General features: G+C 36.6%; 1 protein-coding gene across 1 annotated transcript in view; it reads right to left on the bottom strand.

The window, feature by feature from the left end:
- Window positions 1-4,721: 4,721 nt before the first annotated feature.
- Window positions 4,722-17,652, bottom strand: part of ATPsyndelta (ATP synthase, delta subunit) — a 70,991-nt gene continuing 58,060 nt past the window's right edge. The window contains exon 4 of the mRNA XM_090414660.1: window positions 4,722-4,950. Within this exon, the coding sequence (XP_090270786.1) occupies window positions 4,828-4,950 (123 nt within the window). The 3' untranslated portion in view covers window positions 4,722-4,827. The remainder of the gene's footprint in view (window positions 4,951-17,652) is intronic.

Here is a 17,652-nt window from a genome sequence, read left to right as displayed (position 1 = left end):
GAAGAGGCCTCCACTTCAAGAGTAAAAGATCATTCTGAAGCTTATTGCGCATCAGACGTCATACTGCCCGTTGATCTTGGTAATGCAGAAGAAAGTCTAGAAGAAATTTATCCAAGAGCGATTCAGATCAATTTTATTAGTATTATTAATTGGCCTAGAAAGAACAGTAGAAAACCAAGGTACAATAGGCATGCACCACATAGAGCACAACACAGTCACAACAATGGAGAATTCACCTATGGTCAGAGAGAAGTACATAGTAATGTAAGGTATGAAATAGAAAAGGGTGAATCAAGGAATTTTGTTCAGACTAGATGCAACCTGAGACCCAGATGAAACAGAAATTGTGCATAGATGATATAAGGGAGAAAAATTTTTCAAAGAAAGTTTTTTTTGGAAGGAATCTTGAATGCAAGGTTTATTATATTGTAAAATATTTCATTCAGATTTAACAGGTACAAAAAAATGCCCGGAGAAAATGCTTGTATATAGGTATAAGTGAAATTGTTGACAGAAGTATCGAAATAATCATTTAATTGTAAATTCTCCTATGTATTATATTCTTAAGTGTCCTTGAAAAACCGATAAGGATTGGAATTTAGTGAAAGTTATGTTAATATGAGAAAGTTAGATCCAAGTATACAATGAGATAATCGGCTTAAAGAAATGACCCCAGGTAGTCACATATGCCAGGTCCAGGTGGCATGCATGGAGAACGCAATTAGGAGAGAATGGTATCGAGTGCAAGAATTTTAGGTGCCGGCCGGAAAAGAGTGATGTAAGAGGGAGAACAGCTCAGCAAGGATATACAGAGCTTGGCGACACCAACTTGAGGCTCTTTTTTTCATTCGGGATTCCTGTTCCAGTGGTTCCCAGAGAAGTTACTTGAGAGCGGTCGAAAAGAACGATGTCCAGTGGCAGCCATGCGGCCAAATAGCGATCCAGTGCAGGCATAATCATCGGTAAGCAGAAAAGCCAGCACAAACCGATCAACATGAAGAACCACATGGACCGAACCTGGCAGAGCAGCTTCGCCCACATTAGAAAGGGTGATTCGTGATAGTAATCACTAGTTTGTCCTACCTGAAGACAACTGACCGTAAGAGGGGGTAACAAGCAGTGTTAATTTTTTTGGGAGATCGAGAGATAAGGCAAGAGAGATCCTGATGCTCGGTAATGTAGAAACTTTTCAATTCCTTTGTATGCAAGAAACAGTTAGTGTGCAAATTTGTGTGGATATGCCCAGTGATTGAACTTACAAAACTGAACCAGAACTTTAGTATCTAATCAACATAGATTGTCTTAGCTTCTGAGTAAGAATTCATGTACAGTGTACTATTGAATTGCTAAAGTTTGTTATAACCTGATAGTTCTTGAATCTAGAATAAGATAAATGCTTGTACAAGAATGTTAGTTGAATAGGATCAATTCAGAAATTTAACTGGTAGTAGATATTGTCTCATATTGTTTATGACTAGGAGTATTAAGGTTATACCTGGTTAATCATTTTTAATTTTGTAGGAGAGATTCAATTTTGTTAAGTGATCTTAATAGTTGTACATCGTATTAGAGTAATGAAATAAACCATTCTTTTTCTTATCTAACAAACTGCCTGATCTGTGAACTCAATGCACCACTCATAAAAAATAGAACCGGTGTGAGTAAAATTGTGGGGATAGCTACGACTGCAGTAAGAGGAAAGATATACGAAGTTTTTTTTTTAATTGGGAATTTTAATTGCTTGATTATCGAATAGTGTGTCATTCTGAGTGTTAACTCCCTGACAAGGAAGATTTTCCTGTTTAAGAATTTGGATGGCGCAGCTTTAACAAACAAATTTTTCCATATTCTGACACGGACTTAATTCCAGATTTGTATCAAAGAAATTTGGCTCTAGCCGTGGGCAATTTCTTTGTCTACCAAGTTTTGCACACGAGCATTTTTAATAGTGGTCACAGAGCGAAAAGGGTGAAAGCAAGCATGAGAAATTATATCAAGTAACAGGGATATTCACTAAAGATAATAATCGTAAGTTTTAATAATAAATTATAAACACAACAAACACACACACACACACAAGGTAAGAATTTAAGGTAAAATAAAGTAAAGAGACATTTAACATCCACCTTCCATCATCATCATGCCCCATGAAACAGCAACAAATATGCTGAATTATATTAAACAGATCACTTCTGAGACACACAGTATCCTAATCAATTTTCAAATATGTAGAATTGTTGGATTCTGAATAAGGAGAAATTTAAGTTATTAATATTCCTTACAGAATCCAACTTAATCCACCATCCCAAAGGATGTACTTGTAAAAATTATTTGATATTAATCCCATGATTGTAAATTATTATTCATATAAATGCCTTGAGTTTATTTATTAAATTTTATTAATTAATCTAAAATATGTGTTAGCAATGATAGGACCTTTTATTGAAATATTATTCTGTTTATTTTGATTATTCCTAATTTAATATTATGAGGAATTGTGTATATATAAGTTTAATATGCCTAATGTGAATTATAATATTTTAATTTTTTATTTATCACTACCAGTATGTAAAGGTATAATGTTATACAATATTTCTGTTTTTATTTTATTTTGTTTGTTACTATGGAGAAGCTAGCGCGTGCATGGATCACGAAATGTGGTATTCAACTGCAGAGAAGGAATTGACATAAGAGAGTGTTAGAAAGAATTTTGGGCTGGAAAAGAAGGGAGGAATATAAGCTGAGAGCGGAGAAAACCGAGGCTCTTCTCTTTTTCAGGACTGACCATTCGGGGGACATGGGAGCATTGAGTAGAGCACAGACAAATGAGGAGAATACTGAGAGGCAGCAAAGTAAATGCAAGATTGCTGTGTCTAGAATTTTAGTGCTGTAATTGGACTATTTGAGGACCGGAAAAGTAAAAGGCAACTGAAAATAATTCTAGAAGTTAAAGAATTACTACGTGTAATAGAGTTAAAGGAGGAATGAGCATTTTCCTTTATCCAAGTACGTCTATACACGTGAAGTGTGACCATTAATAGTTCAGTTATCATTGAGAAGATTTATTTTAAATAGTGTTGCCATATTGTGCTTAAGTAAATATAGTTATAAAGTGTGCCCATAGTGAAATTGATGAGCAAAGGATTTATCTGATAAGAACTGTCCAATTTTATGTTACTTCAGTGCAGAGATATATGTGTAATTCCTCCTGTTATTCCCCACATTAACTATAACATTTTTTTTTTGCTGAAATCAGCCGGAGTATGAAGTATGAAAGTGTATACTCATAAAGCAGTTGTTGCCACCATTAATGTATTGAGACTTTACTGACTGTGTGATAATAGTAAAATTTGTTACTAAGAGATTTTGTGATATTGAACTCTATTAAAAGTTATTTTAATATTGTGAAAGCTATAAGTCTGATAGCAGAATGCCCATAGATTGAATCTGTAAGAAGTTGTGACCAGTTAAGCTAAGACATTTATATTATCTTGTTCTCAGAATTAAGTTTATGTGTATAATATATATCCCTGAATTAAATGTTTTGTTTTGATGATTTTAAAATTGTGTTTGCCTAAATCTCTTTTACTCACCGTTCATGAAATTATCGGACCTAGTGGGAGCTTCAAAAATAAGAGATAAACTCGCCTACGTAAGAAATAATATTGATATAAAATTAGTTGATGTTTGGTTTCACTACATTTCATTAGACTAATCTAGATATAGAGTGGCGCAGTCTAAAAATATAAATTTCTCTATATTTAAATTAGTAATCAAACAGCAACTTATTACTTGTTTAAGAACAGAGTTAAAACAAGATGGCGGATCAAAAACAAGGAAGTACGATCCAACAGAATGCTCTAACAAAACCCAGAGGAGTGGGGGAGTTCTCGTGTCATTAACAAATATTCATTATCATTAATTTGAATTACAATTAATTCTATTTGAAGTATGTGTAACATCATATTAAATTAAAGAACGAAATTTACTATGTTGCATATTAAAAATAATTACTGATCTTAATATATAATTTAATAGCTCACTAAAATTTCATACATAACAGATATATGACAAATGATAACTCATAACAGATTCAAGCAAGTTAAAATTTTATGATACTCATTTTTGCTTTTTTTTTTTTTTTTAATGTAACCATATCCCAAGTTTCTATGGATCACATTTTATACTATAATATAGAATTAATGAAGCTATATATTGTTGAGACAGCTATAAATTCCATAGAAAGAAATTATCACAGAATTTCAAATAAAATGTAACTGAACATGAAAGTTGTATCAGGCATTAAGGTGATGCCAGATGTACGAACACCTTAAAGTCACAAATGCTTACTTAATTTTTCAGTAAAATGAATTCCTTGATACCAATGCCATCTGTTATCAAGGAACTTACCGTTTCACTTATTTTCACAAAATAAGTGAAACGTTCATTATTAAGATAGACACTTGATCTTATCTGAATAACAGTCAGTCATACGTGGTTTGTGATTGTTAATTACAAGTTTGCTTTTCAATGTGTCTGAATAAGGAGAGGGAAAAAACCTGCCATCTCCATACAATTGATTCCTGAAAAGAAAGTATGAAATGAGGTCACTAGCAAGTAATGCATTGTAAAACTGCTTAAGTCTCAGAGACATAGGTAGAATTTGGTAATTGTTTAATCACTTATAAAAGATTTCGAGAGAGAAAAAAAGTGAGGAGGGATTGTTTTTTTCTTCTTTTTTATTTCCTTTTAAAAATATCAGTTCAAATAAATCTAACAGCTGAGATAACACTACTACAAACTAACTATACATATCTATGTGGTTATTTAATCTACAGCCTTTATTAAAGCTTCATGAACCTCAACTGCAATCTGTGCTTCAGCCCTTGTCTGATCTGTTGTTGCAGAATTTGCTTCCTGTTGGGCTTTGGCAAGTCCTTCACGACAAGCCTGGGAAAAAAAAACATTAATTAAAAAAAATATATATATTAACATTTTATGCTACTCAACACCTTATTACAAATAAAATTATTTTATTTTTAAAATAAAGTGCATAAACTTTTTTTGTTTGTTTTGAACCACATACTGGGAGGCTCTGGAATCTGTAGCACATCAGTCCATGTATAAAAAAAGTGGCTCAGAAGAGACAAAAGGAGTCTTGGATGCTTTTACTGAAGAGCCTGAGAGTTGTAGTCAACTTGAGGAATATACTTCTCTCCTCCAGAATTACCACAGACAATGCAAAAGAAATACCTCCTTTCCCCCCCCCCTTGAAATTCAAGCACAGAAGAAAACTTTACGTCAGTGAATGAACAGCAGCAGACTAGTTCCTCCACACTGAGCGATACTGTAATTAGTCACATGAACTCAGAAAACAAGTGGTTCAAAAGGTGGCTGTTGCAGAATGAAGCAGAAAATAGCGATTGAATTGTGTACTGCAGAAGACCGAGTCCAATGAAATTTCACATTCATCCAAAAAATATGTATTGAGATGATACGTTTTATGTGAGCACAGTTAAATGCTGGGTCAGACATTTTAAGAGCAGTGTTAGATCTTGAATGGGGGATCAACAAAAGTCACTCATACAAAATCTAAGAGGAAGCACAACAGTGAATAAGAACATACTTATGCTCCTAGCAATCAAGCTCATTTTATCAGATGTCATGTTTAACATATAAAACGAGATAATAAGTCTGAGATTTGAATATGTCATCTGAAACTATGCTATTGAAATAATATGATTGGATTATGCATAATAGTATTTTAAATATTAGTATTAAAACTGTGTCCTATGCAAGAAAGTAAATGTACTGCCAACAAAAGTCCAAAGGTTGTTGCGGACTAACCACCATCGGTGATGTAATGCCCGAAGCTAGGGTATTTGTAGAAGGCGAATGGGGCACGCGTTCCCCGAAAGGAGCAAACACCGTAAGGCGGCAAAATGACATCGCCTCGTCGGGACGAATAGGAAGGCTCCGGTGAATAAGATTCCAGCATGGAAAGAGGGCGCTGGAAAGGGGGATAAATACGGTTACACAAGTCTGGTATCCCCCCCCTGTTTTTTCTGTTCCTGTTTCCCTTATGCAGACCAGTGGTACAGATGGCGATGACCAGTATCAACTCTCCCGTGGCTGACTAACGCAAGTCCGGCAAGGCTATGCACAAGACAATGGCAGATCCCAAATGCAGGCCATCGGTGAAAAGGTGCCGATGAAAGACAGCAAAGGACTCCCTTTGAAGAAGGTCAGGTTAAGTGATAGCGACCTACGTGATAAGAGAATGTCCATCAAGAAAGAGTAGCGATTTCGAAATGAGCACGTGACCTCCACGTGGTAGCAGTTTGCAGCAGCAGTGATATCCCACAACAAAGGATGGATGAAAAGGTCTCAATGCCAACACTGCAGAGTGGTAAAGTACTATGACTTTTCTTGCTTTATAATGATAAGATTTTGTGAGAGGAAAGAAATAAGAACCTGGCTGAAGGAAGGAGAACTTTAATGATAATACATGTTCAGGGACTCTAACCTTATTAGACTAGTAGTCTGAGAACCCAAGTATTGTATGGTTCCAAAATTATTGTAAAGGGATTGTTTGATAATAATTCATAAGTTCAGAACTAGAATAGTGTCTTATAACATATGCGTACCAAATTGTATGTGAATAATATGCTAATTATTAGTAGATGAAATGTATATAATAGTGAATTATATGCCTAAAGTAGGAATGTTGTGCGTGTGATTGAGATCATTCCTTTAGTATTGCTTTGCTTGAGGTAGAATGCTAACCTCATATTGTATCTAATATATTGTAATCCTTTTAGCCATATAATAAATATGTTTTCTTATGTAAGCCTGTGTGTGATCTAAGCATGAGACTGACTTCACCAATAATTAAAATTCAGACCTACGTGTAAGGGGAATATACAAACAGTTCTAGAGTTAATAGGCCATGACTGCAAAGTTAAGATATCTATAGCTTCCTAATTTACTTTACAAATTTTGGTGACACTTAATTCTGGGAAACTTCCCTAAGACAAGAAATTTCTGTTCTTAGGCTCTGGCTGGTGCAGCAAATCAAACAAATTTTGTCAGAGTCTAAAAAGGGAACAGCCCCAGAGAACTAGTTTATAGATAATCTTAGAAGGCACTAGAGTGATAATAATAGATAAAATAACAGAAAGTAACAACATAACAGCAGTGAAACAAAAGTCAGAGACAAGCCTCAAAGTAGCCCATCGGCAATCATGAACAACAAGAGTACAATAGATGTACCAACCATGGAGGACTATCACATCACACCTCGTGAATTGTGCAATGAAGTTAATCATTAATAACATCAAGTATAACAAGGTAGGTTTGTGCCTATTGGGTCCTGGAAATGCTGAGCAACAAACATAAAGAAGTTACCTGCATGGAACTTCTCTAGCACACTACAAGAATGAGTGGGATGCTTTTCTGTCATGCATGATCACAGGTGATATAGATTCACCATTATGATCCTGGAACAAAGAGGTAGTCTATGGAATGGCATCATCTCACAATTGTAAGAAATTCAAAAGACAGCCTTTTATGGGCAAAATCATGGCAGATGTGTTCTAGGACAAAGATGGTCTTGTTTATGAACTTTTTTTTTTTTTGGAAAGGGGCACCATGATCAATTTAGAACAGTACATAGAGACACTGCAGAAAATGACAGAAGGAAAAAAAAAAAAAAATCCAAAGAGTTCACTCCACAAGAAACCTAAAATTTTATTTCTCTGAGAGGATGCTAGCCCTTTCACCAGTTTGCACAGAAGGGATGCAATTGCAACATTTGGCTGGCCTGATCTCCCCCTATCCTGTCCATAACCCAGATATAGTACCAGACTACCACCTGTGTCCCTTGAAGGAGGCACTCCACAGATGTGATTTTCAGATGATGGAGGAGCAGAAATGAGCTGTTCATGAAAAGTCTGTGTACAGCATCTCACTCAGCAATGGAAAAAAGTGTATAGCACATGATGGAGACTTTGTTGAAAAATGAGAGAATACTCATGGAGGATTAATCCATTTAAATTGCACCATTTGTGAATTGTGCAATGCAGTTGGCATTAGAAAAAACAAGGGTAATGACTATCATTAACAACCTCGATTACAATAAGATTTGCCAGCTAGGTTGGCTAAGTAGTTAGCTTTTCCAACTGCTCTCCAGCTAACAGGCTGAGGGTTTAAATCCAGCCGTCGGCATGGAAATTTGTAATCGTCTTAGTGGTAGATGAATTTGATTTTTTGGCCAGTGTGAGACCACTGCCCAACTACTGCAGGCCTGAAGTGGCTTGAAAAAGTTCCACGTTTAATCTCTACAGCAAGTTTTCTGAACCATGTAAAAAAACATCTGTATAGAAAAATCAATAAAATAAAAATCCTTAGCCCACCAACAGCACTATGATTTACACTCACTTCTAATAGGTTTACAAATTTTGTAGGTTTGGAAGTCTCATAAAAAAATAAAATAAAATAAAAAAAGTCAGAATGAAAAAGTAATGCCTCCTATTTTCTAGAGAAAAATAAGAGCATTACTTTTTCATACTGACCCTCACAGATTAAAGGAGGGTCCTTGGTTTGATAGATCTGAGGTTATCCAATAAATACATCTATGAGAAATTGATATGAATCAACCTCTAAGAGACTTCACTAGTGCAGGCTGGCGTTGCCTTGAGATGGGATCAACCTTCTATTCAATTATGTTTACGAAATAGTTTTTTATAATTATTTCGTTTAACGTAGTTCTACTATAAAACCTTATTTTTATTTATTCGTTTTTTTTTATCATCTGTATATTATTATGATATATATAAAAAGTTTATTTTATTCTATTAATTAATCTATACTGTTGTATATATTTTATATAGTATTATTTTCATTTAATTTTTTTTTCTTTCACTTTGTTCATTTACCCTAGTCAGGCTAAGGTAAATGAACAAAGCATTTTTTTTTTTTTTTATGTTGGGCCCATACACAGGAGGTTGGTTGGTCAACCTATAGTACATTAGTACCATGTATGGGTAGTGGGTTGGGAAAGGAGGAATTTGTTTACATTTGATTTGAATGACTTTAAATTGTATTCCTTGGGAACAGGTGGGAGTCTATTCCACAGTGCAGCAGTTGCAAGGATGAAAGAAGAGGAAAAGAAACTTGTTCTGTTTGTTTCTAGGTGTACTGTGAAGGGATGTTGTGCAGCAGCTGCACGTGTTCCAATGAGCTTAGTACTGAGCGGAGGAATTATTGGTGTTATTTCAGATGAGCATTTCCCATGGGGGGGAAGAGAGTTGGTAAGGGATGGATCATTGATAAGTAATTGCTCTCCTCTGTATTGAGTCGAGCATTTTGAGAGAACTTTTAGGGGCCCCACCCCATATGTGGGAGCAGTATTCAATAGCTGGGTGGATTTGTGATTTGTATGATGTTAACAGCTGTTCGGGGGTGAAGTATCGTCTTGAGCGAAAGAGAAATCCTAGTTTTTTTGAGGCTGAGGATACAATAGCTGTGATATGTTTATGCCAGGAAAGGTTTGATGTGAGGGTGATTCCAAGAAGCGAGATCTCAAACTGTCTGGAAATTTGGGTATCGTCAAAAAGGATACTGGGAATAAATGGTTCTTTTTTATGGGAAATAATACAGAACTGGGTTTTATTGCCGGTGAAATTTATGAAGTTATCCGAACCCCATTGTAGGATGGCTTGGTGATCAGAGTTGAGGGTGGTGGTGGTTGATGTTCTATAGGTTGAGGTGAGTTGTGTAGGGTAAGGCTTATCAAATGCAAGCGAGGAGTGTAGTGTGCTGTCGTCTGCAAAACTGTGTATTGGGTTGGAGGTCAATTGCAGTAGGTCTTTGATATATAGCAGTGTTACGTCGATGTTTTTTCTTATAACTTTATTCTATTATTCCCTTTTATGCCGACTAAGAATGAGATCTCTAATCTATCTCTCTGGGATCGTTTCCTTTTCGAACTCTGACAAAATTTGTTTGTTTAAGCTGCATCAGTCAGAGTTCTAGGACAGAAGAATTCTTGCCTCAGAGAAACTCCCAGAGTTCTAGAGCTACCTAATCTTGTTAAAAGTTTCAAGCATCTGTAGAACTCTTAGCTTGCAGTCATGGCCTTATTACTCTAAAATTCCCTTATCTTATGCATAGGTTCAAACTTTTATGAGTGGTAAAATTAGTCTCAAGCTCAGGCTTACATAGCAAAACATGTTTATTAAGAATCTAATGAGTTTACAAATAGGTTTAAACATATCAAAAGCATATCGCATTATCATTACTAAATCAATTGACAAACAATGAAAGAACGCTCTAATTAATAAACATACAACTCATATCCTTAGGTTAAATAAATAAATGCACACTTAGCATAAAATACATGTTCATGATACTTCAATTGCCAATATAGGCCCCTCCACATTAATTAGGTCTCACACAAAATCTTCAGACTACCAGTACAATGGAACTAACAAATCACTAAACACATTAATCACTCAAAAGTTCTCTAAGTAATTGTCCATCTTCCTATCCAACAAAATTCTCGTTCACTATTTTGCTCTAATGCTAATTGATGATTGAATAAGAAATTTCTGTACATTACCACCGCCACTTGAGGTTACCGGTGTCCCTTTCATCCATCCTTTGTCCTTAGATACCTTTCTGCTTCAGCGGGTCACGTCCACGTGAAGGTCATGTTGCTCGTCACATATAGCCATTTTCTGCACTCTGCTGGGCAAACGCTCGTCTTGCTGGTCACTGTCGTTAGCTTGACTGCTTTCCAGAGGGATCCTTCCACTGTCTCATCGTGGTAAAAACTTTTACCGATGGCCCAAATTGGTGGACACTGTCATCTCGCGTACAGCTCGTCCAATACTAGTCAGTCAGTAACGGAGAACAGCCTGCTGTCGGTCATCGTAGAGCTTCCTTGCACTGGTCAGCATCGTAGCTCCAAACGAGAACAAAAAAAAACAGGGGTTGAAACCCACATTTATTCTCCTTCGTCACGCCCTCTTTTGATTACAGAAATTTCTGATGCCGCCTTCCTATTCACCCTCACGTTATCACGTCACAATTCTTCTCCTTGAAGAACGCTCTTTTCGTAGAACGCATGTTCGATTCACTTTCCATGAATGCTTTCGTCTCGGGCGTTACGCTATCATAGGTAACTCGCACATAACTTTTGGATCTTTGTTAGCATTTCGACATACATTTTGCATAGAGTATATTTTAATCACTAATGCTTTTAAACAACAAAATTTCTATTTAGACAGACAAATTTCTCCTCCTTGTTACTTCCCTTAAGGTAATTCAAATTATGTTCTCTCTCTTAACAATTTGTTTCTTTACTAACAGTACAAGTATTTCTTGGTCAGTATTGTATTCTTGTTAAATCTTGAATGATCCTTTTGATGAGAAGGTCTTCATTCAAGATCTAACAGCAGGAAGAGGGTTGGTGAGAGGACAGAACCTTGTGGGACCCCAACATTAATTGAATGGTGAGAGGATAGGGAGCCGTTCACCATCACACAGTGTGTGTGTCCAGACAGAAAGCTAGCAATCTAACTACAGAAGTCCTGAGTCAAACTGAATGATGATAGTTTGCCTAGCAGGCCTTTGTGTCAGACCCGGTCAAAGGCTTTGGAGATATTTGGCAAACACTTGGGATTCGCCAAACCTCTCCATAGCATTTGTCCAGAGATGAGTAACGTATGCGAGTAGATCTCCTGTTGATCGGCAGTGGCGGAATCCATACTGGTGGTCATTTATTTGGTGAGTGTCTTCAAGATAGTGTAGGAGTTGGGAATTGAAAATTTTTTCTATTACTTTTGACAGGACTGAGGTAAGCAAGACAGGGCATTAATTGGATGGCAGTGACTTGTCACCCTTCTTGGGAATGGGCTGAATATAGGCCAATTTCCAGTGGAGTAAGAGAGTATATATATAGGTGACATAGGATAAGGGTCAGTTCTGGAGCACAAACTTTCAAAACGATTGGGGGAATGCCATCAGGGCCAGGAGACTTTTTTTGTGTCTAATTTGGACAGTATTTTTCTGATCTCATCCTGGCAAAAGGATATAGGGGACATTGTGTGTTGGGTGTCTGAAATGGTTGGGAGATATTTACCATTGTTAGTTATGCATGCATTTGAAGCAAAGTATGAAGCCAGAAGATTGGCTTTTTCTGTGGGTGATGATGCAGTAGAGTCATCTGGGTATGGTTGGGGTGGGAATAGTGTTGGACAGAAGTTACGGCCAATTACTTTGGCAAGACACCAAAAGGCTTGGCTGCCGTTTGGACAGGCAGCTAATTTCCTGCTTTTTGATCTTTCGAACTCTGTTTTGGAAGCATTGATTGTTTTTTGCATCTATTACGGACTTCGGTGTAAGCTTTGAAGGAGGATGAGGTTCTTGATTTCAACCAGTTGTGGTATGTCTGGTGTTTCATCTCTACAGCCTTGGCACATCTTTTGGAGAACCAGGGTTTCATTAGGGAATGGCAGTTCACAGTGCTGTGTGGAATGTATTGTATTCATGCCAGTGAGGATTACCTTGGTAATAAGCTCGGTGCATATGTTTGGGTTGGAAGGCCGGAAGCAAAAAATTCCAACCGTGGGAATGCGGCATAGAAGTTGCGGAGGCTGTCCCACTTGGCACTGTTATAGTAACAAACTACTCTTGTATGGGAGTGTCTGTGTAAACGTTGTTGCATGGGGGGGAGATGAGCACTACGTTGTGGTCAGAATTGCCTGGGGGCTCACTACTTTTACTGTGTATTTGGAGGGGTCATTGGTGAGGAAGAGATCTAGGATGTTTGGGGAGTGATTTGGGTTATCTGGTATCTGGTTGGCATCTGGATTAGTTGTGTAAGGTCATTAGTGATGGCAAATGTTTCAGCATCTCTGCCTGCAAATCTGTACAACTGGAGGAGGAAAGCCAGCTAGTGTTGTGGACATTAAAATCTCCTAGGAGGATGATTTCGCTGTTGGGAAAGTGGGATTGGAGAAAGTCAATTTTTAGAGAGAGGAAATTAAAGAGCTCAGTCAGGGTGGTTGGTTGTGTTGGGGGAGCGATAGAGACAGCAGATGAATTGCACTGAGTGGGGAAGGGATATTTTCAAACAAAGAAGGTCAAAGCTGGGTGATTCTAGGTTGGGTGCTCTCTGGCAAGATATGTCAGAGTGGATGTATGCGCTGACACCACTCTTAGGATGAAAGTTGTTAAAGAGTGAGTAGTTTGGAAGGTTGAGATAAGTGGTGCTGGGGGGGTGAGATTCGAGTTTCTGCCAGGTAGAGTAGGTGGGGTTTGGTAGACTGTAGGTGGTAGTGGACACTATTCAGGTTGGAGTTTAGGCCACAGATGTTGGTGAAGTGGATGTGTAGGGTTTTGTGAGTCATATGTTGGACTGCATGAGTCTTGCACATTTCCTATGCTGTGCCTGCATGCTGGTCTCCATGGTGGCTGTTAGTGGCACCACTTGGTTTTTTCACCAGTTTATCTTGTCTGTAGTCGATGGTCCAACTGTTGTCACCATTTTGACGTTTTTCTTCCAGTTGTCTTCAAAGCTGGCGTCTTTGTTCCCATTGTGCAAATGATGTCTGGTTCTGCACATATGCATGATTGGGGACAGGTATCTATGAACTTGTTGTTGATTGCTGTTATTATTTTTGATGTGCTTGTAGACGTGTTCGCAAGTCACTTTTTCTAGGAGTGGAAAGTTCGTTCCGTCCTTCCTTTTATTTATAGGCCCGAAACAATGGCACCTTACAATATTCTTAGGATCAATGTTGCATTCTTCAGCTAGTTTGTTGATGTCCTCTTGTAATGATTTTCCGTTTTCCGTCGGGAAGTTCAAAATGATGACATTGAGTTTTTTGTGTTTAGCCTCCATCAAGTCATTTACCGTTGATGCGATTAGATTACGAAGTTTGGTAGACTTTAGATTTATCTTACTTTTATCTTACATTTAGATTTATCTTATTTTTATCTTACATTTAGATTTATCTTACTTTTGTGTAGTGTTATGTAGCTTGTGTCCTGTGCATATGTATGTTTTCCTGATGATGACCTCAATACAAAGGTTGAAACCTCGAGTGTTATTTTCTTAATTATAAGTAATTACTCCAACACAGGTTTTTGTCTCCATAAATTCTTCAAGATGAATTTTTATAATTATGTTTATGAAGTAGTTAAACCTTCAACTTAATGGTCTGATAAAACCAAATGCTGGTTATAGTTCACTCAACGTTGACATTCCCATGGCAGAAATTGTTTGAATGAACCAATATAAAATGGTTTATATGAATATTTCTATAGGCACACGAAGGTTTATTACATATAAACATTTCAATCTGAAACTTAGAGATCACCTTGAATTTCACAAGTGAGATATGAGCTGCATGCTACAGCTATATGGTACTATTTACAAGTTGGATTTCATAAGTGAGATAAGAACTACATGCTAGAGCTGTACAGTACAATTTGTATAAAGTTGACACACAGACACGCACACACAAAAAACCTTATTTAACTGTAATTAATTGTAAACAATTAAATTTTTGTGTATATGTGTACTTCAACTTCATATTAACTATGCTATTTAAATGTGCATGCTCGTGGCATACCACTAATCAACCATCTTCTCTAACAATTCAGGAAAATTTGTCTGCTTTCCAGCTAGAACCTTCAATGGGATATATAGGCACAAATGTTTTGTCCAATTTTTTATGTGGAAATTTTCCAACATCACTTGAAACTAGCTTCCATTTAAGTTTATATTCATGTTTAGTTATGAAAAACACTGCTACTACCTCCTTTCCCTGATCCTTAGTGCCTGAATAAATCACCTTATTATTTAGAAAAACACTGAATTATTTTGGTCTTAGCATAAATGACACCAGTTAATTTACATGGTTTATAAGCAATTCTTCTGATAGCTCCACTTCTTTTCTGTATATGCTTCTTAAGTTGATGGTGTCCTGTTTGAAAACCAGGGCAAACAGCTAACACCTTATATAACCAGACATCATCTCAGCCTTTTCATGATAATGGATTATATTGTAACATCATAATGTATATATGCAATTTCAAAAAATATGGAATACAGTTCAGTCAGCCAAATCATAAATTATCAGGCCATCTTCTTCTAACACCATCTCACATTTTCATTCGAAAAAAATTTATTGAATGAAAATTAATTTCAAGTATGGAAATGTGAGCAAATTTCTAACCTGATGAACTTCCATGGAAGATTACATCAGGAAAGAGAAGTAGAGAAATTTTTCAAGTCACATGAAGGGACAGCTAACTAAGAAAAAGCTATTTTTTCTTGCAGGTTACTTTTTTTCCCCCCTTGCAGATAGCTTAAGAGTCATGGCTGGATAACTAGGAGGAGACCTCCACACAAACGTTTGCATAATGCAGAGAACTGACAAGGAGCTCCTGACCTAACATTACTCCTCACCCTCTCATGCTGCATCCCATTAGTAGGTATCCATCTAGATACAACAGAACAAGAATGGGCTGGGAAATTCGGATTTGGCCAACCAAATTGGATTCTTATTGGCTTACACTAAAATCCAAAATAACAGGATGGTACAGCATAACAAAATTTCATGTGGATTAGGGCATTGTCTAGTTAAACAAGGCACATGATGTTTCCATTGGGGAATCAGGACAGTGAAAAGTCAGCTAATAGAATGAATCCAAACTCAACATCAGCAGAGCTTAAGATTGGCACAATCAACATAAGAAGCATGGAAAAGAAATGGAACTAGCAGAAGAAAGTACCAGATCAACATAATACATTACCATAACAAAAAAGACAAAAACAGACAAAATTCTTCTAAGCAACAAATATAGGATGTTATATTCAAGCAATAACAATCATAGAAAAGAAGATGTAGCTATAGTATTCAACACTATGATAATCTTCAATGGTAAGCAATGTCCAGTAGCGTGATGTGGACAGATATCAGAATGGGGAACTGGACAATGAGACATATGTATCTATGGTCCCACAGAAGGTTCTACTAAAGAAGAAGTAGAGGAATTGATTGAAGCATGAAAAGAAGGCAGCTAACACAACAAAGTTAAAGTTTATTTTGTTGGAGATCTAAACACCAGAGTGGAAAACAATTACCAAACAGAAATATTTTGGGAAAATTTGGAGAAAAAGAACAAAGCTAATAATAATGGTAACGAATCTGCTGGATTTCTGTTCAGGACATGGACTATTCGTTACTGGCACCATGTTCCAACATAAGGATATGCACAAATCCATGTGGATAAAAGACACAAGAAATAAAAAAGTCTCATTGAATACATTAAAGTGGACACAAGAGTATAGAGAGGATTTTTGAAATAAGAAGTGAAATAAACTTAAGCATACAATCATTCAAGAAAAAAACGAGACAGGCTGAATACAAGAACAAAACTTTGAAGATACAGTGGCAGATTCTGAATGAAATATTAACTGATTCAATTAGAGTGGGCATGTGGTGAGGTTGTCTGCAAGGATAGAAAATCATAACTTAATGGTGGATTCAGGAAATTAAAGGGGCATTCAAGGACAAGAAGCCAGCATATCTGAAGTTCCTGGCAAGCAAGTCAGCATGCTCTCTGAACGTATACAGAGGAAATGTAAGAAAGTGAAGCAATGTGCAAAACTTTTTTTTTTTTTTTTTTTAGGAAAGTTATTGACCTTTTTAGTTATCTTACACCAGCTACTTAGGTGGTGCTTTTTGGAATTGTCAGTTAGTGTTTAATTTTGAGCTTAATGTACCGAGGATGCCTGTGACACATAGGCGAAAATTATACTAATAAATAATCTTTCTACGTGAGTTTTTTTCCGTTATTTATTGTGTACCGATAGCTAAATAAAAGTCATGAGAAGACTTTGGGTAGAACAATAAATATCAAGAAGATCATCATCATCATCATCATCATCAAATTCCTGCCATGTACCCTCAAGGGGTGTACAGGATATGACAGTACTACATGAAAAAATTACATCATTACTAACTTCCTATCTACAATTTTCCTCCAAATCGGTCTGTTACTTGTCAAGACTCCAACATTATCAGATCTTATATTTCTATTGTCTAAGGCACTTTGTACCGTATCAATCCACCTATATCTTGGTCTTCCTCTGGGTCGTTTTCCTGCCAACCTGGCAGAGAACACTTGTTTTGCTAATCTTTCCTCTCCCATTCTATTTAAGTGACCATACCATCTGAGATTAGCTCTGCTAACGCATTCCTGGATGCTGACAATGTCAAGTTCTTTCCTAATATCCTCATTTTTAATATGATATTGCCATTGATGCCATCTGTTCACGCCTCTAATCTTTCTCAGGACTCTCATATCTGCGGTCTCTAGTCTTTGGTCAAGTGTTTTACTTCTGACCCAGCTCTCAGATCCATAAGTTAAAATTGGTTTGAACACAGTCTTGTATACAGCTAATTTAGTGTTCCGACTAATTTCTTTCTTATTCCATATGAATTTATTCAATTGACTTCCCACGATACCAGCTTTGCTGATTCTGTTGTCTATTTCTATATTTAGTTTACCATCTTCAGTAAAAATTGTGCCTAAGTAGCTGAAATGTTTTACTTGTTCCACAGGTTCTCCATT

Source organism: Typopeltis vanoorti, chromosome 25 (genome assembly GCF_054136105.1).
Source record: "Typopeltis vanoorti isolate ZY-2024b chromosome 25, IOZ_Tvanoo_1.0, whole genome shotgun sequence".
Taxonomy (NCBI): Eukaryota; Metazoa; Arthropoda; class Arachnida; order Uropygi; family Thelyphonidae; genus Typopeltis; species Typopeltis vanoorti.
This window is presented reverse-complemented; position numbering and strand designations above follow the sequence as displayed.